A 23,181-nucleotide genomic window follows, 5' to 3' on the forward strand; every position below is an offset into this window, starting at 1 on the left:
AGCCCCAACCCCAGATAAGACCGCGCGAGTGCCCCCGCCAGGCTGATCCGACGGTGCCAACCAGGGCCGCGACAGGTAACCTCGACTCTTTTCCCGGGGTGCAAACCCGCCCAAGGCCGTACCTGAAGGGGCAGCCCCACCGCAGCTCCACCGTGCAGCCCGTCGCTGTGGCTGTGTTCACAGCTCAGAGCGCAGTGACGCCTCTCATAAAAACAACCTGCAAGCAGGCGTCCGCAGCCGAGAGGCGGCGGCCGGAGGGCCGCCGTAGTGCACGCTGGGTCTCGTAGTTTCGCCCGCGCCTTCAGTCTGGCAGCTGCGGAGAGAAGAACTACGACTCCCAAAGAGGCGCGCGGCACGCGCGGGACGAGTCCGCAGGACGCGGGTCCAGGTGACCGTGAGCCTCACAACATCCGGGCCCGGCGCTGGAAGGGCGGAGAGGCGCCGCGGGCGGTTGTTATGGAGACCGGCTGCTACAATCACTCGAAAGGATTAGCGGTTTTACCCTGGAGGGTTGCTCCGGATATTGATCCGGATTTAATTGGGTGTACTAAAAAGGCCGCATCCCCTGGGGCACTGGCCGGCCTTCTTGCGGTCTGCTGCAGGAAGACTGTGACGAAAAAATAAACAAAGAAGACACCGAGAATGACCGAGTATGACTGGGTGGGTTTTGGCAAAGGTCTGGATGTTTGTGAATGTTAATATTCTTTGCTTTAAATTTAGGGCACCCTATCCCCCAAAAAAACAATTTTCTAGGCAACCACTGGGCTACACAGATGCAAATATCCATTATTGCATTAAGCCAGAATTGCTCTGAAGGTGTAAAGATGATTGGGGATGATATGCAACTCCTACCGTATTGCAAGATGTGAGGTGATGGCTTTGAAAACGTACCTAGTAATTTTCACATGTTTACTTTGTACCTTGTTCAAAAGATACGCGCTATCAAAGAATATGGTGTACTTATACTCACTGTTGATGGAAACTAGAAAGCTAAGGTTTAACTGTCCGTCCCTCAATAGTGGCAAAAAAAAAAAGGTAAGGAAAACATTAACAAGGAAGATGGTGGGGCTCAGCTGAAATGAAAGGATGCCTCAAAATCAGACTTCCGGATCTTTTGCTTTGGAGGTTACTATATTTAACTGTGACTATATTTAACTGTGATATGTCACACTTTCCTTTATGCTTTTTGAATAATTGAACATCAGTTCTACCCTGTCTGGTGTGGCTCTGTGGATTGAGAGCTGGCCTGCAAACCAAAGGGTTGCCAGTTCGATTTGGAGTCAGGCACATGCCTGAGTTGTAAGCCAGGCCCCCAGTGGGGGGCATGTGAAAGGCAACCACATACTGATGTTTCTTTCCCTTTCTCTCTCCTTCCCCTCTCTTAAACAAAAAAGAAATGAAAATCAGTTCCTAATGCTATATCTGAAGAGCCCTGTTAAGGGAGTCCTCAAATTAGGATACAGTATCCATCGAATCCATCTCCTTTGACTTAAATTCATAGACAAGGAACTTGAAACCTTGTAAAACAATTTCATCAAAGTCACACAGCTATTATGAGCACCAGCATCAGAACCCAGCCCTGGTAACACGTAATTTGTGCTTTTATAACCCGTACAGCAGGAGGTATACAAATACAAATTTACCAATTAGTTTGCTTGACATGTTTTTGTGCAATCCATGTAAGTATCATTATGGCCCTCTCTCTGTCCTTTCGCCCACACTCCTTCACTTGCCTCCTGTTAGGTAGCCAAGGTTGCTAAGAAGGGACCAGGAGCCAAAAGGGTTCCAATTAAGGCTTTTATTGGAGGCTGAGATCGGGCAGGCTGAGTTCCGGCCGACTACAGCTGCAAGGGAAAGGGTATAAGGGTTTTTAAGGGTGTGTAACAGACCCCAGGAGAGAGTGGATCACCCTGCTGATCTGCCCCAGGTGTCCTGGGTACAGGTGTTTGCCAGACAGTGTCCTTTGATTGAGGATGGCTGGTTCATTGACACAAAGTCCAAATTTATGGGCCTTGTTCTGGGGAAAAAAGCTCCAAGGAGAGGAGAGTGGCAGTGAAGATTCAGCTGGTTTCCAGTAGGATGCCTTCAGCTACCCCTCAGTTGCTTCTGATAATGGGGAATCTTGTGATCAGGTGTTTAGCCAGTGACACATACCTTCTTTGTTCTAGCACAGGCAGTGGCTTAGGTACTCCATGTCCCAGTACATCCTAACTCTTCCCATAGGCCTTTTTAACCCCTGACCACCACTTAGCCACATCTTTTATAACAGCGGTATAAACCAGGACAGCAAGTCCTTGTGATAACATTCATGAGATGCCCTACAAACTTAACTCTTGTTTATATGAGTTAGCCTATGGTAAATTGGTTTCACCCAAATTCCAAGACTCTTATCAACAGCCTTTAGTGAGGACTGACTAACTCAAAGTATGATCTTGGAACCAGCAGCCTGAGTATCACCTGGCCTGCTATAGCTCCTTTCCACACCCATTCAAGGCCCCGACAACAGCCAAAGTAATCATACTAAAACTTGTGACATCATGGCATGCTACTCCATAAAACCCTTAAATAGCTTGCCTTTGCTTTTACCATAAGGATCCAAATTTTTAACATAGCCAACACCACCCTGCAGTCTGGCATCTGCCCCTCTATTCTCATGTCAACTTACTTGACTTGGGCCTCACCTTTTCTTTGTTCCCACTTGTCTTTTCCTTACTTGCCTTACACTCTTAGATTCAATGACACTTCACCAGAATGGCCTGCCTTAGCCATCCACAGTAGGTTAGAACTTCCTGTGGATTTTCATAAATATCTTGGGTCTTTTCTCTTTCTTCATAGCACTTAACCACCATTACTTGACACTTGATCTTAGCCAAAAGGCTGAGAGGGGATGCCCACAAGAGATCTCTCAAGGGGATTACTCCCAAATGCCCTCAAGAGAACAGGATTCCCCAAAAAGTGGAGTGGTTAGGGCTGTGTTTTTTGTTTTGTTTTTCCAGCTTTATTGAGATATAACACAGACATGTAACATTGTGTAGGTTTAAGGTATACAAGATGATGATTTGATATATAAATATATTGTGAAACAATTTCCAAAATAAGGTTAACACTTTTCATCACCTCACATAATTACAATTTTGTGTGTGTGTGGTGAGAATATTTAAGATCTACTCTCTCAGCAACTTTCATATAGTATATGCTGGTAATACAGTATTGCTCACTATAGTCACCATGCTGTACATAGATTCCCCCGAACTTATAATGGAAAGTATATACCCCTTGACTAACATCTCATTTCCCCCAGTTCTTCCCAGCCCCTGGCAACCACCATTTCTACTCTTTCTTAGTAAGACTGGCTTTTTTTTTAAGATTATGAATAATATGTAAGGTCACACAGTAATTGTCTTTCTCTGTTTATTGTGTATATATACCACATTTTCTTTACCCATTCATCCTTCCGTGGATACTGAGGTGGTTTCTGTGGCTTGGCTATTGTAGATAATGCTGTGATGAACATGGGGGTGCAGGCATCTCTTTGAGACAGCGATTTTTATAAGGAAACAAAATTTGCCATCCCAAAGTATTTCTCTTTGGCATAAAGACTAGTTTAGGCTGATTATTTTTAAGAAAGCTGCCAACATAGGAAAAGCTCTAAAAACTCAGAAGTTACGCTTTTGTAGGAGCTTTTTTTTACATGTAACTGTATAAGGGAAATCTCCACTTGTAAGGGTGACTCCATCTTAGGAGGAATTGGGGGGATGACCTGATCTCTGGGAACAGATATTAATGGCAAAGTCAAGGACTTAAATCTGCTAAACCACCTTACACTCGGTTACTGTGCTTTCCTGGTGATTTCCCCTCCCATAACTGACTGCCCACAGACAACAGTGTGGGCAGCATATTTTGTCTTTAGCTGGTGATGTTAGTTAAGGTAGTGGCTTCATCCATTTCAGACTTGCTCAATTTCCTTGGGTCTCTTCCATATATGTGAGATACACAAGCTTTTAAACTTTGTTAAACTTTTGTTTTTCTACTACTAACCTGTCTCATGTCAATTTGATTATCAGACCAGCCAAAAGAACCTAGGATAGAGGAAATTTTCCCTTCCCAATATTTTATTTCTTTTGGATACATATCCAGGATTGGGATTGCTGAATCATATGGTAGTTGTATTTTTAATATTCTGAGGAACCTCCATACAATTTTCCAGAGTGCCTGCACCAATTTGCATTCTAACAGTGCACAGGGTTCCCCTTCCTTCACGTCTTTGCCGGCACCTGTTAGCTCTGAACTTCTTGATGATTAGCAATTCTAACAGCTGTGAGACAGTATCTCATTGTGGTTTTCTCATGTTGTTCATTGTGTATGCGCGTTTTTAAACTTATTTGTTACAACTTTATTCTGGTTCAAATACCAGGTCTGTCCAGAAAAAGTCCAACCATCATTAATATAATGAGAACGGTTTGTGCAGCATTGATGTAACCTGGCAGCCAAGGAAAGTGGACTGGAGTGCACATGCATGAACAATGATGACTTCACTGTACTAGTTAGTGGGGGTGGTAGATACTGCTGAGTGAGCATGTGTAGTGTATGGTCGTCACATTCAAAAAGAACGAGTAGAGCAATGAATCTACATCAAATTTTGCATTAAGTTTGAACATTTCTCTAAGAAAACTATTCGGGTGATTCAGAAGGCTGCAGCTATGGGAAAATGGTGACTGGCAGCTTCATCGTGACATGCCTGCTCATGCATCATGTGCAGAGGTTTTGGCAAAACATCAAATCACACAGGTGACTCAGCCCCCCCGCCTCCCCGCTACAGCTCAGACTTGGCGCCCTGCAACTTCTGGCTTTTCCCAAAACGATATTCACCTTTGAAAGGGAAGAGATTTCAGAACATCAATGAGATTCAGGAAAATATGAGGCAGATGATGGTAACTGGAAGAACTGTATGAGGTCCCAAGGTGTCTGTCTAGTTTGAAAAGGACTGAGGCATCATTGTCCTATGTACAATGTTTCTTGTATCTTGTTATCATCTTCAATAAATGTCTCTATTTTTCACATTACAAAGCTTGATACTTTCTGGGCAGACCTGGTTGTAGATACATCTTTTTTAATAGTTAATTTTTATTGTATTTTTCCATTACTATTTATCTTCCCTAGATCCTCTTCCACCTCCACCCACCTCCAGCCACCTCCTCCCTCACACTGCAGTCACCACACTGTTGTCTGTGTCCGTGAGTTTTTTTTTTTTGCTTGATCCCTCCACCTCTGAACCCTCTCCTGACCCAGAGCTGTCAGCCTGCTGTCTATGAGTTTGTCTCTATTTTGCTTGTTAGTTCAGTTTGTTCATTAGATTCCACATATGTTGAACACTTTTTCATGTACTTCTTGCCATTTGTGTGTCTTCTTTGGAAAAATGTCTATTCAGGTCCTCTGACCAATTTTTTTTTAAGATTTTATTTATTTATCTTTAGAGGGAAAGGAGAGAGGGAGAGAAACATCAATGTGTGGTTGCCTTTCATGCATCCCCTGCTGGGAGTTGGCCTGCAGGGAACTGGCCTGCAACCCAGGCATGTGCCCTGACTGGGAATCGAGCCGCTATCCTCTGGTTCGCAGGTCTGTGCTCAATCCACTGAGCTACACCAGCCAGGGCCAATTTTTAATCAGATTTTTTTTGTTTGCTTTTGAGTTATATGAGTTCCTCATATATTTTTAATATTAACCCTTCATCAGATATATGGTTTACAGGCATTTTCTCCCATTCTATAGATTGTCTCATTCTGTTGATGGCTTTTGTTGTTGTTGTTTTGCTGTGCAGAAACTTTTTGGTTTGATGTAGTCCCACTTGTTTATTTTTGCATTTGTTGCTTGTACTTTAGAATCGTATCCAAAAAATCATTGCCAAGACGAATATGAAGGAGAATTTTCCCTATTTTTTTTACTAGGAGTTTTGCAGTTTCAGATCTTACATTTAATTCTTCATTTCAAGTTAATTTTTGTGAGTGGTATAAAATAGGGTTGGGACTAAGTTGAATAGTTTTGTTTTTTCCCCCCCAGAACTTTATAATTGAGAATGATTTGATGTGTTTACGTTTTAGGATAAGAAAAGTACTTCAGCTCCAAATTCAGACACAGAAGTGAAACCTGCACAACTGCCTACCTGTGTGAACCCCGGCAATCCCGTGTTCTCCTGCATGTTGGATCCAAAGACACTCCATACAGCAACCTCACTATCACAGCCTAAGATGATTATGTATAAAACTAGTTCAAGTGCTTATGGTGAATTTTCACCTATACCGCAGTTTTTTCCCTGCAATTATACTCCAAAAGGGCAAGAATTTTCAAGCCATATCAGAGCTACTGGATTTTATCAAAATAACACTCTAAACACTGCACCTGACAGAAGCAGAACCCTTGATTTTCCTAATTTTCAGCACACTCTATGAAAATATATTCCTTTGTATATTTAAGAGAAAATAAACTCAGGAAAAAATAAGTTTTAAGACTAAGGCTAGAATTCCTAATTTGAAATATAAAAATATTTTAATTACCTAAAGAATACCTTTAAGAAATGAAGCATTTCACCTGAGAACTGAGTGATACTGACTTTTAAAAAAAATCCTCACCCAAGAATATGTTTTATTGATTTGAGAGGGAGGAAGGGGGACAGACAGACAGAGACATCAATGTGAGAGAGAAATATTGATCTGCTACTTCCCACATGTGATCCAAGCAGGGATAGAACCCACAACCTAGGTATGTGATTGGGGATGGAAACCGCAACCTTTTTTTGGTGTACAGGACGACACTCCACCCAACTGAGCCACCAGCCAGGGCTGACACTGACTTCTTAAATACAAATGTGTTCAGAAAAGCAGCATAAAAGGTATAATCATTTTTATACATCCTTGCTTTATTTATTACATGTACACCCCACTCATCAAAAAACCTTCATGATCTCAGTTGTCTATTGAGTATATTTATCAAGACAAAGGAACACAGGAGCTCTAAGAAAAAGATTAAAGTAAAGACCCTGACCAGTCTTCCCACTTTTGTGTCATTTCAAGTAATGACTTTGAACCTGGGGAAATGTTAGTTCCCTCTGCCAGGCTTGTGGAAGAGAGGACTTGTTACTCATTCATTCAGCAAACAGTTATTAAATACCTACTTATGACAGACACTATACTATGCCAATATAACAAAAATAAAAGACAATCTTATTGTTTCAGTCAAATTTTATTGTTTCAGTGAATTTTAGAGAAGATTAGCAAATTAATAATATATGACAATTTATGCAATGTAAAGTATACAAAAGTCTTTTAGACATAGAGACAATGGTTCAAAATGAGACCAAGGAGCCCTGGCCAACTAGCTCAGTTGGTTGGAGCATCATCCTGATACACCAAGGTTGAGGGTTTGATCCCTGGTCAGGGCACATATAAGAATCAACCAATGATGGTATCAATAAGTGGAACAACGAATGTTTCTCTCTCTTTTTTAAATTTTATGATGTTACTTTCTGCTGTTACTTTTAAAAGATTTTATTTATGTTTAGAGAGAGGGGAATGGAAGGAGAAAGAGAAGGAGAGAAACAACAATGAGTAGTTGCCTCCAACACACCCCCCAACTGGGGACCTGGCCCACAACCCAGGCATATGCCCTAACTGGGAATCGAACCAGCGACCTTTGGGTTCACAGGCTGGCGCTCAATTCACTGAGCCACACCAGCCAGGGACTCTCTCTCTCTTAAAAAAAAATTATGAGACCAAGCTGATCAGAAGAAGTGTCCTGGAAAAGGTAAAGCCAAATCAAAGGAAAGGTCAGTCCAAGCAGCAGAAACAGAATGTACGTAAATACAAAGGTGTGACAGAAGGTGACACCATTTTATAGATGCAATTAGTTCGACACAGGCTTCCCTGCTATCCAAGAGTAGAGTGTTCCTATGAAACCTTTCATAAGCCAAAATGGTGTCAAATGAAGAGTGTCCTCCACTTTCCAAAACTTTGTATTACACCACTTCACTTTTACTGAAGACCAACATTGCTACCTGTTTTCCCTAACCAAAAGAAATCCAAAGAGGATGTTGCTTTTACTAAAAAGCTGTTATTGTCACTGTACCTATCTTTCCCTTTTGGTTTTAGGTTCAGGATATTAACATCAATTAGAAAGAATAATCCTGTGGGTCACTAAGGAATCAGAAAAGTATGATCTTCTATTTTAAAAAATCGCTTGATATGAGGAAACAGTGCAAACTCTGCAGCCTCATGAAATTCTTTCAGATACCCCCAAATTTGTTATTTGGTAACAGCACAAGCAAGAAGAAAAATTGGTTTTGTTTGCTACCTCTAACACAGCAAAAACGGAGGGACTGCACAAGATTTTGAGGCAAATAATACAACAGAATTTGAATGTACTAGCTTTTTCTCCACATAAACTATACAAGCCATTTTCCCTTCACTGTAGGTGATCCATGTGTGGCAAGCGGAGTCAACTTTTTAACGTGTAAATCTGTGTATTAGACTAATGTTCCTTACTATGGCAGATTGTTAGGCCTTTTGTTTTCTAGTTATTGCTAAAATTCTCAGAAAGGATGAATATCTTGAAACCAAGCACACTGTCTGGAATACCATTATGTAGCCATTCAGTGCCTTAAAGTTTAGGGACTATTCTGGGCACTAAGCCTGCCCTCATGGAGCTTAGATTCTAGTTAATCCTAGTAGGGGAAAACAGACCAAAAACCATGCATAAACCATGTACAGACACACACACACACAGAGTAAACATTTTAAATGTTAATATGTTACACATGTTACAGATTTATATATAGACAAATATTTATAAATCTATACATACATATTTACTTGTAAATATATCTATATAACATTTCTGCATTTATTATATACACATATATTACATGTGAATATTTATATATGTGTCTATGTGTATAAAACATGCCAAGTTATAAGTGTTATAAAGGAAATAAGGCCCTGGCCAGGTAGCCCCATTGGTTAGAGTGCTGTCCTGATATGCTAAGGTTGTGGGTTTGATCCCCAGTCAGGGCACATAAAAGAAGCAACCAATGCGTGCATAAATAAGTGGAACAACAAATAAATATCGTTCTCTCCCTTCCTGTCTTTCTAAAATCAATCAATAAATAACTTTTTACAAAGAAATAAATCAAATAGAGTTAGGGGAGAGGGAGTGCTCAGACAAGAAGTTGTGTTAGGTAAGTTAGTCAGGGAAATCTCTGATGAGATGCTTGGCTACAGCCCTGAAGGAAATGAAGGGACTATTCTGGGGAAAATGACCTGCTGTGAGGCAATTCAGTACCAGGTCTAGAGTTCAAGGGAGAAGCCAAATTTGAATATAATCAATTTAAACAATATCTAATATTGACACAAATATATTATTTAAAATCATGAAACCAGATAAGATGAAGTGTACTTAGAAAAAAAAACAACAAGAGACTTCCGGCCAAGATGGAGGTGTAGGTGGAAACACTGTGCCTCCTTACACAACCAAGTTTAAAGACAACAAAGTTTTAGTAACAAAAACACAGCCAAAACACAGAAAATTGAACTGTACGAAAGTCCGACAACAACGAACCATTCAGCCAGACCGGTAAGAGGGGCAGAGTCAGTGGCTGGCGGAGTGGGGTCAGGCAGGAAAAATCGACCTAACCTACCCAAGAGCACAGGCAGCAGTTGGCAGATCCCAGGCGTGGGGTGGCAACAGGTGGACCCAGTGGGAGCACAAGGTGGCTAGCTGACTGTGGTCACACATTCGCCCACAGATAAACCAGGCAAAAAAACGAGCAGTGGGACAGACAGTGCAGACTAGGGCCCCAGCAACAGGAATTAAAGCCTAAAAGCATCAATTGGAAAAACTTTCAGGGTCGAGGTGCCAGGAGAAGCTCCCAGGCTCACAGAGTTCATTGGAGAGACCCACAGGGTCCTGGAGGGTGCACAGGCCCAGACACCCAGGAGCCGGCACCAGGGGGGTCAGGTTTGCTTGTGGGAAGCAGCAGGGGGGACCGAGATCTGAGAGAGACCAGAACAGACGCCATTGCCCCTCTCTAACCCCACCCCCACATACAGCATCACAACTCAGCGACTGAGTTGCCCCACCCTGGTGAACACCTAAGGCTCTGCCCCTCATATGTGACAGGCGCAAAAAGACCAAAACATTATGGCTCAAGAACAGCTCAAAGCCCCAGAGCCAATACTTCTAAGTGACCAAGAGATAGCCAACCTATCAGATGTACAGTTCAAAACACTGGTGATCAGGATGCTCACAGAACTGGTTGATTTTAGTCACAAATTAGAGGAACATATGAAGGCTAAACTAATTGAAATGAAGGGAGATGTCCGGGAAACCAATAGCGATGGAAAGGAATCTGGGATTCAAATTAAGGGAGTGGACCAGAAGGAAGAAAGAAACAACCAAACAGAAAAGAATGAAGAAACAAGAATTCAAAAAAAATGAGGAGAGGCTTAGGAACCTCCAGAACATCTTCAAACATTCCAACATCCGGATTATAGGGGTACCAGAAGGGGGAAAGAAACAGCCACGAGTGGAAAACGTATTTGAACAAATAATAAAGGAGAACTTCCCAAGTCTGGCAAAGGAAATAGACTTCCAGGAAATCCAGGAAGCTCAGAGAGTCCCAAAGAAGTTGGACCCAAGAAGGAACACACCAAGGCACATACATCATAATTACATTAGCCAAGATTAAAATGAAGGAGAGAATCCTGGAAGCATCAAGAGATAAGGGGACAGTCACCTACAAAGGAGTACCCATCAGACTGTCAGCGGATTTCTCAAAAGAGACCTTACAGGCAAGAACGGGCCGGAAAGAAGTATTCCAAGTCATGAAATCCAAAGACCTACAGCCAAGATTGCTCTCTCCAGCAAAGCTTTCATTTAGAATGGAAGGGCAGATAAAGTGCTTCTCAGATAAGATCAAATTCAAGGAGTTCATCATCACCAAGCCCTTATTATATGAAATGTTAAAAGGACTTATCTAAGAAAAAGATGATGAAAAATATGAACAGTGAAAGGACAGCAAACTCACAGTTATTAACAACCACACCTAAAACAAAAGCAAACTAAGAGGACAGCTAGATCAGGAGTGGAACCATAGAAATGGAGATCACATGGAGGGTTAGCAATAGGGGAGTGGGAGGAGGAGAAGAGGGGAGAAGGTACAGAGAATAAGTAGCACAGACGGTAGGTAGAAAATAGACAGAGGGGAGGGCAAGAATAGTGGGGGAAATATAGAATCTAAAGAACTTGTGACACATGGACATAAACCAAATAAAGGGGGGAATGGTGGGGGAGGGGATGTGCAGTGTGGAGGGGAAGTAAGGGGAGGGAATAGGACAAGTGTAATGGAATAATCAATAAAATATATTTTTTAAAAAAGAAAAGAAACCCAAGAACTAAGCTCCCAGAACTCCAACATTTACAAGTCAGGAGAATGAATGGAATAAACAAATGAGATTAACAAGGAGTGGTTAGTAAAGTAGAAGGAATTAGAAGATTGTGATGCCTGAAGCCAAGTGAAGAATTTGTCTTTAAAGGGAATGAAAATTTAAAAAAAAAAAAAGGAAGAAAGACGACGACACACACACACACACACACAAAGGAATGCCCCAACCATGTAAAATTTATCTTGGGAGATGACAGTGAATGGAGATCTGAGGGCTTGATTAGGCAATGTGGAGGTCATTGTTACCTCAACAAGAAGTGTTTCAGTGATGTGGTAGAGAGGACAACTGTATGGGAATAGGTTTATAAAAGAATAGAAAGCCCTGACTGGTGTGGCTCAGTGGACTGAGTGCCAGCCTGCAAATGGAAAGGTCACTGGTTGCAAGGCAGCTCCCCAGTTGTAGGACAGGGGGGTGTGAGAGGCAACTGAGGATATATCCCTTGCACATTGATGTTTCTCTCCCACTCTCCTCCTCCCGTACCTTTTCTCTAAAAATTAGATAAATAAAAATCTTTTAAAAAAGAATGGAAGAAGTAGAAACTACTTTAGAGTAGTTTTGCTCTACCCAGAACAGAGAAATGGGACAATAGCTAGAAGTAGATGGGGCATCAAAGGTTACTTTTAAGATAGGATTGTAATATAACATTTGTATGCTGATAGGACCACATTTAGAGAATTGCTGACCTACAATAAATAGTTCTATAGAGAAGATGTAGCTGAAGACAACCACAGAGTAATGTTTCTTTAATATGTACTTTAAAGAACTCAAGTGTATAAAATTAAAGGTATGGATAAGCTAAATAAACAGAATTATTCACTATCTGGATGTGGAAGATAAGAGACCACACAGTAAACCTGACAAGCTCAGGGGAGGTCTGCCCGACTGCCTTGCAAACTCAGAGACCAGAGTAACCACATAGGATTGTCTCAAATTGAAAACTTTCCTAAAAGCAGATAATGGTGGACACTTGTCCTAGGCTAGAGTCTTCCCCAACAAAAAAATCTTTGTTAATTGAGCCTATAGTCTTTTTGCATCTAAAATAACTTACCTGTGGAATGTCAAGGGAACTTTTTTTTCCGGAACCCCTGTGGCTAGAGACAAGACTACAAATCCCCTTATTGTTATTATTATTGTGTTCATTGTTGACTATTAACTATCCTGTACCCACCTGTGTAAGAGAAGTATGTGTCTATCTAATTCCAGAGGTTTCCCAGCTTTGCTTTCTCCCACCTGCCTAATCTATCACCAATAGATTTCCTGTAACCTCCTTACACCTCTTCTTTAATTGTGATACATAAAATAAGATTCCAAATTGCCATTTTCCAGAGCATTTTTCTCAATCCATTGAGGTTTTGCTTCCTGACAGTTGTCATCAGTTTGGCTCAAATAAATTCATGAAAATTCTCACAGGTTTGGACATTTCTTACATTGACATGGAATATATAAGGTCAACCTGAAAAAAGGCATTAGACTGTAAATTATTAAATTCATTACCTGTGAGATATACTAAATAATGCAGTACATTTTGAACTATGCAACCCTAAATTATAAAACAATTGAAAATTTTAAAAGTGCTTTGTCATTTTTATCAATGAAAGCCTCCATTTCATATAACAGTTTGAAAAATCAGTTCTTGTGGAAAATATTTAACACACATTAGGTTAAAAAAAACAACTCACATTCTTTATACGAATTTTCCCACCTTTACACAATCAGAATGTTGGAAGTTACACTTCCATTTCTGGATTCATCATTTGATCTCCCAGCTTCAAATAAAACTTGAACTTATCTTCCTAAAGGAGTATTTTACCAGTTTGTTTCAGTCCTTTTCCTCTGTTAACTAAAAACTAAAAGACTATCTTAAATATACTTTTACCTCATCAAGAATCTAATCTGCCCTGGCTGGGTACCTCAGTTGGTAAGAACATTGTCCCATTACACCAAGGTTACAAGTTTGATCCCTTGTCAGAGCACATATAAGCATCAACCAAAGGCCCTGCCTGGGTTGCTTCAGTGGATAGAGCGTTGGCCTGCAAACCAAAGGGTTGCAGTTCCATTGCCAGCTGGGCACATGCCTGGGTTGCAGATCAGGTTCCCAGTGCAGGGTACAAGAGAGGCAACCACACATTGATGCTTCTCTCCTTCTCTCTCCTCCCCTTCCCCTCTCTCTAAAAATAAATAAAATATTTTTTTTAGAAAAGAACCAATGAATGCATAAGGAAGTGAAAGAACAAATCAGTGTTTTGATAGGAGACTTAAGAGTTGGAAAATTTTACTTTAAGGTAAATAGTTCTAAGCCTAGCAAGTAATGTATATGTTAAAGCTTTTGTTTCAGAAACTAAACATAAGGCCCATCCTGGCTCCTGGGAAAAGAGCAGACCTCCTGGGGCACCGCTAAAGATTACCCCCTGAGGACAAGTGGAGGCATCCAGGCCGTTGAGTTTCAGGGAGCAAAGGATCACCTGTCCCTGGGAACAGCTAACCACCCAGGACAGGAATGCTGCAGGTTTTTCTACCTGACCCTCCCTGAATTTCAAAACCCTTCACCCCACCTTGTTTATTCCCTGCTATAAAAACCTTGGCCTGGAAAGAAAAGGGAAGATGGTCTGTTAGGGTATGAACTCACCATCTTCTCAGATGGCCAGCCACCTGAATAAAGCGCCCATAAAGATTCAATCACTGTCAATGCTTATTGGGTTTGGTAGTAACATCCAGCCCGAACTCCAGTGTCTTTTATGGTTTCAGTTTCTCTCTTTCCCTTCCCCTCCTGCTCTCTAAAATCAATCGATAAATGAAAACATTTAAAAAATAAATAAAAAGATACAAATAATCTAAAAGAATCTAAACAATATATTCTGACCAAATATAGTTGGCTAATTTTTACTATCTATTAATAGTTCAAAATTTTTATGAGTTTACTATATACTAGGTATGGTACTAAACAGTTTGTTCACTAAACAAAAAAGCATATTTTACCCTGACCTGTGTGGCTCAGTTGGTTGAGCATAGTCCCACAAAGCAAAAGGTTGCAGGTTTGATTCCTGGTCAGGACACATGACTGGGCTGCAGGGTGGTCCCTAGTTGGGGATGTGTGCAACTGATGAATGTATCTGCCCCTCTTTTCTCCCTGTCTCTAAGATAAACAGCCCTGGCTGGTATGGCTCAGTGGATTGAGCATCAGACTGTAAACTAAAAGGTTGCCAGTTCAATTCCCAGTCAGGGCACATGCCTGGGTTTCTGGCCAGGTTCCCAGTTGGGAGTGTGTGAGAGGCAACTGATTTCACCTCTCTCTAAAAGTAAATAAATAAAACCTTGAAAACATATACAAAAATAAACAAAACCAACAAAAAAATTTTTTAAAAAACCCACATGTTTCTGTAGGCCATTAAAATTACAAAAATAAAGTATGTTTTTTTCTATAATTAAAATTTTTTTTGATTTTATTTTTTAAATATATATTTTATTGATTATACCATTACAGTTGTTCTATTTCCCCCCTTCATTCCCCTCAACCCGCACACCCCTCCCCCACCATTCTCCTCCCCTTAGTTTATAACCACATCTCAAGTTCTTTAGATTTTATATATCCCCTACTATTCTTGCCCTCCTCCCTATCTATTTTCTACCTACTGTCTATGCGATTTTCTGTACCTTCTCCCCCCTTCTCCTCCTCCCACCCCCCTGTTGCTAACCCTCCATGTGTTCTTCATTTCTATGGTTCCACTCCTGATCTAGCTGTCCTCTTGGTTTGCTTTTGTTTTAGGTGTGGTTGTTAATAACTGTGAGTTTGCTGTCCTTTCACTGTTCATATTTTTCATCTTCTTTTTCTTAGATAAGTCCCTTTAGCATTTCATATAATAAGGGCTTGGTGATGATGAACTCCTTGAACTTGACCTTATCTGAGAAGCACTTTATCTGTCCTCCCATTCTAAATGAAAGTTTTGCTGGATAAAGCAATCTTGGATGTAGGTCTTTGGATTTCATGACTTGGAATACTTCTTTCCAGCCCCTTCTTGCCTGTAAGGTCTCTTTTGAGAAATCAGCTGACAGTCTGATGGGTACTCCTTTGTAGGTGACTGTCCCCTTATCCCTTGCTGCTTCTAGGATTCTCTCCTTCATTTTAGTCTTGGCTAATGTAATNAATTCTCATTTCTTCATTCTTTTCTGGTTGGATGTTTTGTTCTTCCTTCTGGTCCATTCCATTGATTTGAGTCCCAGTTTCCTTTCCATCACTGTTGGTTTCCTGTGCACTTCCCTTCAATTAGTTTAGCCTTCATATGTTCCTCTAATTTCTGAGTATAATCAACCAGTTCTGTGAGCATCCTGATGACCAGTGTTTTGAACTGTGCATCTGGGAGGCTGGCTATTTCTTGGTCGCTTAGAGTTATCGGCTCTGGGGCTTTGAGTTCTTCTTGAGACTTCTTTTGGACTGTTCATGCCTGTTACGTATCAAGATCGGAGCCCTAGGTGTTCACCAGAGCAGGGCAACTCAGTCACTGGGTTGTGACGCTGTATGTGGGGGCGGGGTCAAAGAGGAGCAATGGCAGTCCCGTCTGCCGTCTGTCACCTCCCGCCACTGCTGCCACTGTCACCAGGGCCTGTGCATTTTGTCCCACTGCACGCGAATGTGCCACTGCCGTCAGCCCTCCACCACGGGGTTCGCCTGCTGGGGCCTGCGCGGTCTGTCTCACTGTGCGCGAATGTGAGACCACGGTCAGTCTGCCCCGCACCCCGACTGGTTTCGAGCTGCCTGCATGCCTGGGTCTGGGGATCTTTCTTGCCCGATCCTGCTCCGCTGGTGGCTCCGCCCCTCTTACCATCCTGGTTGAACGGTTCATTGTTGTGGGACTTCTGTATAATTCGATTTTCTGTTCTTTGGCTGTGTCTTTGTTCTCCAAACCTTTGTTGTATTCAAATTTGGTTTTGGGAGAAGGCACAGTGTTTCCACCTATACCTCCATCTTGGCAGAAGTCCAATAAAGTATGTTTTAAGTAATGTTAAAAGTAGTTTCTTCAAGGAATGTCTGTTTTTAAAATTGACTGTTTTATTGATTGATTGAGTGATTGATTTTACTGAGAGTAGGAGAGAGAGAGAGAGAGAGAGAGAGAAACATCAATTTGTTGTTCCACTTATTTATGCATTCATTTGTTGATTCTTGTATATTCCCTGATCAAACCAGGAACCTCGGCCTATCAGGACGACACTCCAATCAACTGAGCTACCTGGCCAGAGCAAGGAATACCTTTTGTTTTCAAGAGCAAGTTTTTCATTTGTTCACTTCTTGCATCTGAAGTACTCCTCAGTGACAGCCTTGGCCTGAGACTCTTTTCCTTCTGCCATGGTCCTTAATCAGCACACAACTTCGGCTCAGCCACTTTGTGGGGCTTTTACAGAAGCCTATCCATTCCCCTAATCCCTCTTTTTTTTCATTCTCCTAATATCTTATTGTCATCAACCTTAATTCAGTTGACTGGGTGTTCAGCACATAAGGCCTCCACTTACCTGATATACGGAGGCTTATCACAATTGGATACAAGGTCACAAAGATGGGCTTGGCATTTGTCTAAAGCTTTGGATCTCGTACTTTGGGAATTCCAAGTACTAGATCCTTGTGGGGGAGGAGAAACTTTCCTCCAGCCTCAAGGTTCTTTCAGCTCATCTAATAATCATACAGATATGAAAAAATAACCAAATCAAATACATACATATATATGGGAATCCCACATACATGAGACAGTCAAAGACCCCATATGTATGAGGAGCTCAGAAATAAAAAAGAGCACTGAGGCACAGAAGACATTCTAAGACAGGGATGAGGTAAGGTGCCTTGGGGGCGTCAGAGGACCATTGCAGGATGATAAAAATAGATGTTTAGTAAATGGAAGTTTGCCCTGCCTTCTAGATAGGTCAAAGAAGCTTTTGCTGATAAAATTCCCCTAAGGTAAGGCCCCTAGTTCAAGTTCTTCTAAGTAAAGAGAGGGGCATAAGTTTCCCCTGAGCCTTCAGCTAAAGTTGCCTTTAGCTCAGAACAATCCACATCCTTGGGGTGCCTAGCTTTTAACCCCCACACCATCATGGATTAGGGCAGTCTTCAGCACTTCCACCAGTTGCCCCTGGCATGCCCCCAGCTGAGGACCTGAGCAGCAACCCAGGCACATGCCCTGACTAGGAAGTGAATCGGTGACCTTTCGGGTCACAGGTCGGCACTCAATCTACTGAGCCACACCAGCCAGGGCTGCATGCAATACTTTTATACAGCTTTAGTATTTGTTGATAATCAAATTTTCTTTAATAATCATGTACACAATGTGAAACCAGAAAAGCCAGAGTTTGTGCCGATGTCACCTACCAGACCCAATAAGCAGAGACAGGGATTGATCTTAATGGGCACTTTATTCAGAAGGCTGGAGATCTGAGAAGACTGTGGGTTTGTGCCCTAATAGACCATCTTAAATCCCATTTTAAACAGACCCTTTCTATAAGGAGAAGAAAAGTGCAGGCAAGGGGTTTGGAATTCAGGGAGAAGTTAACCAGATAAAAGCCACAGCATTCCTCCATCTGTGCCATACAGGGTGGGTCATACCTTCAGTTCCTGAAACAATAGCTTTTCACATACATTGATTACTAAGCTTATTAGCTACCATCTAAAACTAAAATTTTTCCAACATTTGAGTTCCCCATCATTTATATTGCTCATCACACAGTAGTGGGGGATTAAAGATCTCTCCAGTTTACATTTATGTAATTTTTTATCTATTGGGTATTTTGAAACTAATTTCAATCAAACCACTGGCATATAAAAAAAGAACTACTATAACAATTTTTTCTTTTACTTTATTCATGGGCTTTAACAATAGCACTATTATTTGGGAGGCATAGTTTTAATCATAAAGGGAATGAAAGTGTCTTTATCAATATTTTAGCTCTTATCACCTACCATGTCCATGGAAACCAAAAGTCCCTTGAAAACCATAAGAAATTGCTCAATAAGAGGTCAGGTATTTCATGAATACAAAAAATACCTGTTGCATTTTAACCAAGACTTTATTTAGAGGATAGTTTCAAAAATATTCATAAATATCTTGAAGACTTCCCCTTCTATCTCCTCCAGCTAATAGGAGTCTTTTGTTTTCTGATTCGGATGGTAATAAGAAGAGCCAGAGGAAAACCTGGGTTGGCCAACATATTTTGAATGTCAAAATGGTGTTTGATGTTGGGAACAAGAAAAATAGTCTCAGCCCCAAGGAGCCTGCGTCCCTAGCAAACATCCTGTAAGCTGATTGCCATCTGTTTAGTTTCAAATTTTTCCTTTCAGTTGAGTCAGACCCCACCCTGTTACCGCGCACGGGCTCTGTAAGCCAATAGCCAACCACCACATCTGCTTCTGTGCAACACTTGCTTGCTTGCCTCTATATAAGGATTTAGCTGTAAGCGCTGGGCAGGACTCTCGTTTGCAGCCCCTGCAGGCACCGTGTCTCCGGACACTTTGAGAGTTCGCCCCTGCGCAGGTTAAACTTGGCCAATAAAGTAACATCTTTGAAACCCTGAAAGTCTCCGATATTTGTTCTCACAGTTGATGGATGCAACATTTGGAGGCCCCAGCGAGATCTCCATCGGCGGAGTTTCAGTTTGGAGACCGGACGGGCAGCTCTAGTTGAGTAAGTATTTGGTGAGGATCCTCTTTAGTGTTTGTACTCCGGAGTAAGAAACCCTGTGGTAGTAGGTGGGATGCTGCCTGTGACCTACCCAGTGACTTTCAGAGGTAGGACGCCGCCCTCTGAAACTTGGTATTGACGATTTAGATTGGGACCCGGCCCGTTAGGTTTCTATTCACTTGCACTGCGCTGCGCTGCGAGTGTGCCTGGTGTGTCTGCAAGTGTGTATGTCTAGAGACTCGGATAATTTGTGTGTTCATTCCGTCCTGTTGGTTGTCGGGGTCTTTGTATGTCTTGTTTGGTGTATTGGTTTGGCCTCTGAAATCCCTAAGGTCTTTCAGATGGGTCAACAAGAATCTGTGCCCGGTTCTCCGCTTGATTGCCTGTTGAAAAATTTTTCTGATTTTCAGAGGCGAGCCCAAGGATATGGTGGCCTGCCACCGGAGCCTGAATTCCTTTGAACCTTCAGTCAACTAGAATGGCCCACCTTCAATGTAGGATGGCCCACAGAGGGCACTTTTGAGCTTCCAACCCTATTTGCTGTCCGGGCTACTGTTTATAGAGTTCCCCACCCCGACCAATACCTGTACATAGATATCTGGGTGGATATTGCTACTGATCGGCCTGGATATGTCAGGAAATGTTTGAAGGGAAATCAGCAGGGCAGACGGGCGATCTGCCTCACTGCAGGAGGGAATAAGGCCAAGGAGAAGGAGGGGCAAGGCAGAGAGGTCCTGGTCCTACCCCGAGACAGTCCTGAAACCAGCCTAGGATTTACCCTGTTTTGCCAGAACCACCGGAGGACCATCTAGACCCTGTGCATGCTCCTCCACCCTATCCACACAAAGAGGAACCTGATTCCTCCCACCGGGATGTTAGCGGGTTCATGAGCCCGTCTCACACCCTCCGGGGGGGGAGGGGCACTCTACAGGGAGGGGGTATTATTGTTGGCGGGAAACTCCGCCATTTTGCCTCTGGCGAGAGGACCCGCTGCTTTGTCTTTGGTGGGAAGCTCCACCATTTTTCCCCTCTGGGAGGCACCGCCCGCACCAGATGCTCTGCCACAGGCACCTCCCCACCTTATTTATGTGCCTTTTTCCACCAGTGATTTATATAATTGGAAACATCAGAATCCCCCGTTCTCTGAGAAACCCCAAGGGCTAATCTTCCTCCTTGAAACCATATTTAGAACCCATCAACCCACCTGGGATGACTGCCAGCAGATTCTGCAGACTCTTTTCACTTTGGAGGAGAGAGATAGGATTATTAGGGAGGCTGCAAAGGCAGTCCTGGGGGAGGAAGGGGACACCGTGGTGGGAAGGAGGGAAATTGAGGGCATCCTCCCATCCCAGCCCCCAGCTTGGGATCCCAACACTACTGGAGGAAGGGACGCGCTCCTCCAGTATCGCCAGGCTCTACTCAGAGGGCTGAAGGCAGCAGCTAGAAAGCCGACTAATTTTAGTAAAGTCAGTGAAGTCATCCAGGGGCGAGAGGAATCCCCAGCATCCTTCCTAGAAAGACTCATGGAGGCCTACAGAGTATATACCCCTCTAGATCCATAGGCGGAGGAGAACAGAAAGCTAGTAAATATAGCTTTTGTGACTCAGGCAGCATCAGATATCAGAAAAAAGCTTCAGAAAATAGAAGGATTTGAGGGAGAGAATAGGAGCAAGCTACTAGAAATAGCACAGAAAGTGTATATTAATAGGGATGATCTGGAGGTTGGCAGAGCAAAGGAAGTTGCTAAGATTTTGATTGCCGCTCAGAAGCCTCCTCCCAAAGGAAAAGGGGGACAACGAGAGGGCCAGGGACGGCCCGAAGTTGAAGGCTAGGAAGGCAGATAGTCAGGGACAAAAACAAGACCCTGAAGTCTTGCTCCAAACCTTAGACTGACGGGGCCAGGGCTCCATTCCCATTGGCTCCCAGGAGCCCATGGTCACCTTAACAGTTGAAGCTAAGCCAATAGACTTCCTGGTCGACACGGGAGCCACTTTTTCAGTCCTGAAACAATCTCAGGGGCAAATTCAGAAGGCAACCACCAAAATAGTCGGGGCAATTGGCAAAGCAGAAGCCTATCCATGGACTACCACTAGAATTACTAACTTGGGCCGAGGCACCATCACCCACTCCTTCCTAGTTATCCCAGACTGCCCTTACCCACTGCTTGAGAGAGATTTGTTGCAGAAGCTTCAGGCCACCATTACCTTCAGACGTGAAGAGAGCCCTTCGATGAACAAGGGCAAGGAGGCAGAGGTCATCTTGGAGATAACTGTCCCACTGTCTGAAGAATACCTACTTGCCGTTATACAAGGAGGTAAGGAGGAAGGAGCAGGGGTCCCGGATGCCCTACTCACCAAGATACCTGGAGTATGGGCAGAGACCAATCCACCAGGGTTGGCCATCCACCAGCCACCTGCCCTGGTGCAGCTGCTGAGCACCGCCCGCCCAGTTAGAATTAGGCAATACCCAGTCCCAGCCCAAGCCAAACAGGGTATTGCACGGCATTTGCAACGTCTGCCAGAGGCAGGCATACTCCGAGAGTGTCAATCAGCATGGAATACCCCGCTACTCCCTGTCCAGAAACCAGGGACTCAGGACTACCGCCCAGTGCAGGACTTGCAGGAGGTGAATGCACGGGTAGAGACTTCATCCTATGGTGCCCAACCCGTACACCCTGCTGAGCTCATTGCCCCCGACCCATACCTATTATTCAGTTCTAGACTTGAAGGATGCCTTCTTTTGTATTCCCCTGGCGCCCCAGAGCCAAGGGATCTTTGCCTTCGAATGGAACGACCCAGAAAATGGACTGGTGGGGCAGTTCACTTGGACTAGGCTACCACAAGGGTTTAAGAACTCCCCCACCATTTTCAATGAGGCCCTCAGCAAAGATCTGCAGGCTCTTTGCTCCTCCCACCCGTTGATCGTAGTGCTCCAGTATGTAGATGACATTCTCATAGCAGCCAAGGATAAAGGAGAATGTGAAGAGGCCACCATAGATCTGCTACAGGATCTCGAGCAGATGGGGTATCGAGTCTCCACTAAGAAGGCCCAGATTGTAACTCAGACTGTAAGTTATTTGGGGTATAACTTGCAGGGGGTACAAAGGGCCCTGTCCAGCCAACGGATCCAGGCAGTTCTGCAGATTCCTGAGCCCTCCACCAAAAGGCAAGTACGAGAATTCTTGGGCACAGTAGGATACTGCCGGTTGTGGATACTAGGCTTTGCAGAACTAGCTAGACCCCTGCATGAACTAACCAGGGGGAAAGAAGAGCAGTTCACATGGACAGATAAAGAGAGGCAAGCGTTCCAAGCACTTAAGGCGGCCCTAGTGACCGCCCCAGCCTTGGCCCTGCCAGACCTGGCTAAGCCCTTTCAGAAGTTCATAGCAGAAAAAGGGAGGGGTAGCCCTAGGGGTGCTGAGCCAGGAACTCAGGCCGTGGAAGAGGCCCGTTGCCTATTTGTCTAAAAAGCTTGACCCTGTGGCTTCAGGATGGCCAACATGTCTGAGGGTACTTGCTGCCACCTCAACCCTGGTCAAGTAGGCCAGTAAGTTGACTCTGGGACAGGACATACAGGTGATTGGGGAGCATTATGTAGAGCAAGTGCTACGAGCGCCCCCAGATAGGTGGCTATCTAACGCACGGCTAACGCAGTATCAGGCCCAGCTATTAAACCCTCGGTCTGTTCAGTTCCTTAAAACAGCTGCCCTGAACCCGGTGACCCTGCTGCCAGTACCGGATTCCACTTTAGTCTACAATTGCAAGCAAATCATTGACACAGTGATTGGCTCCTGCCCAGACTTAAGAGATCAGGCATATGAAAAGGCAGACCTGACCCTCTTTACTGATGGGAGCCGTTTTATCAAGGATGGACAGCGGTACGCAGGGGCAGCAGTGACCACAGGAGATAAGGTCCTGTGGTGAAGGGCACTGTCTGCAGGAACCTCTGCACAGAGGGCAGAGCTGATAGGGCTGACCGAGGCCTTATGGATAGCTGAAGGAAAAGTGGCCAACATCTACACTGACAGCCATTAT

At 43.4% G+C, this 23,181-nt stretch overlaps 2 protein-coding genes across 3 annotated transcripts in view; one reads left to right on the forward strand and one right to left on the reverse strand.

Annotated features, from left to right (window-relative positions):
- The window catches only part of CCPG1 (cell cycle progression 1), an 86,748-nt gene extending 86,508 nt beyond the window's left edge, over positions 1–240 (reverse strand). For both annotated transcript variants that reach the window (XM_037053938.1, XM_037053937.1), the window contains exon 1: positions 123–240. The gene's annotated coding sequence lies outside the window, so the exon portion shown is untranslated. The remainder of the gene's footprint in view (positions 1–122) is intronic.
- Positions 241–299: 59 nt separating this feature from the next.
- PIERCE2 (piercer of microtubule wall 2) lies at positions 300–6,496 on the forward strand. The gene is made up of 2 exons (XM_037053939.1): positions 300–660; positions 6,099–6,496. Exons 1-2 carry the CDS (start codon positions 643–645, stop codon positions 6,444–6,446), a joined length of 366 nt encoding a protein of 121 aa, XP_036909834.1. The 5' UTR covers positions 300–642; the 3' UTR covers positions 6,447–6,496.
- The last annotated feature ends 16,685 nt before the right edge of the window (positions 6,497–23,181 follow it).

Source organism: Sturnira hondurensis, unplaced genomic scaffold (genome assembly GCF_014824575.4).
Source record: "Sturnira hondurensis isolate 20B ecotype Veracruz unplaced genomic scaffold, ASM1482457v3 Scaffold0008196, whole genome shotgun sequence".
Taxonomy (NCBI): domain Eukaryota; kingdom Metazoa; phylum Chordata; class Mammalia; order Chiroptera; family Phyllostomidae; genus Sturnira; species Sturnira hondurensis.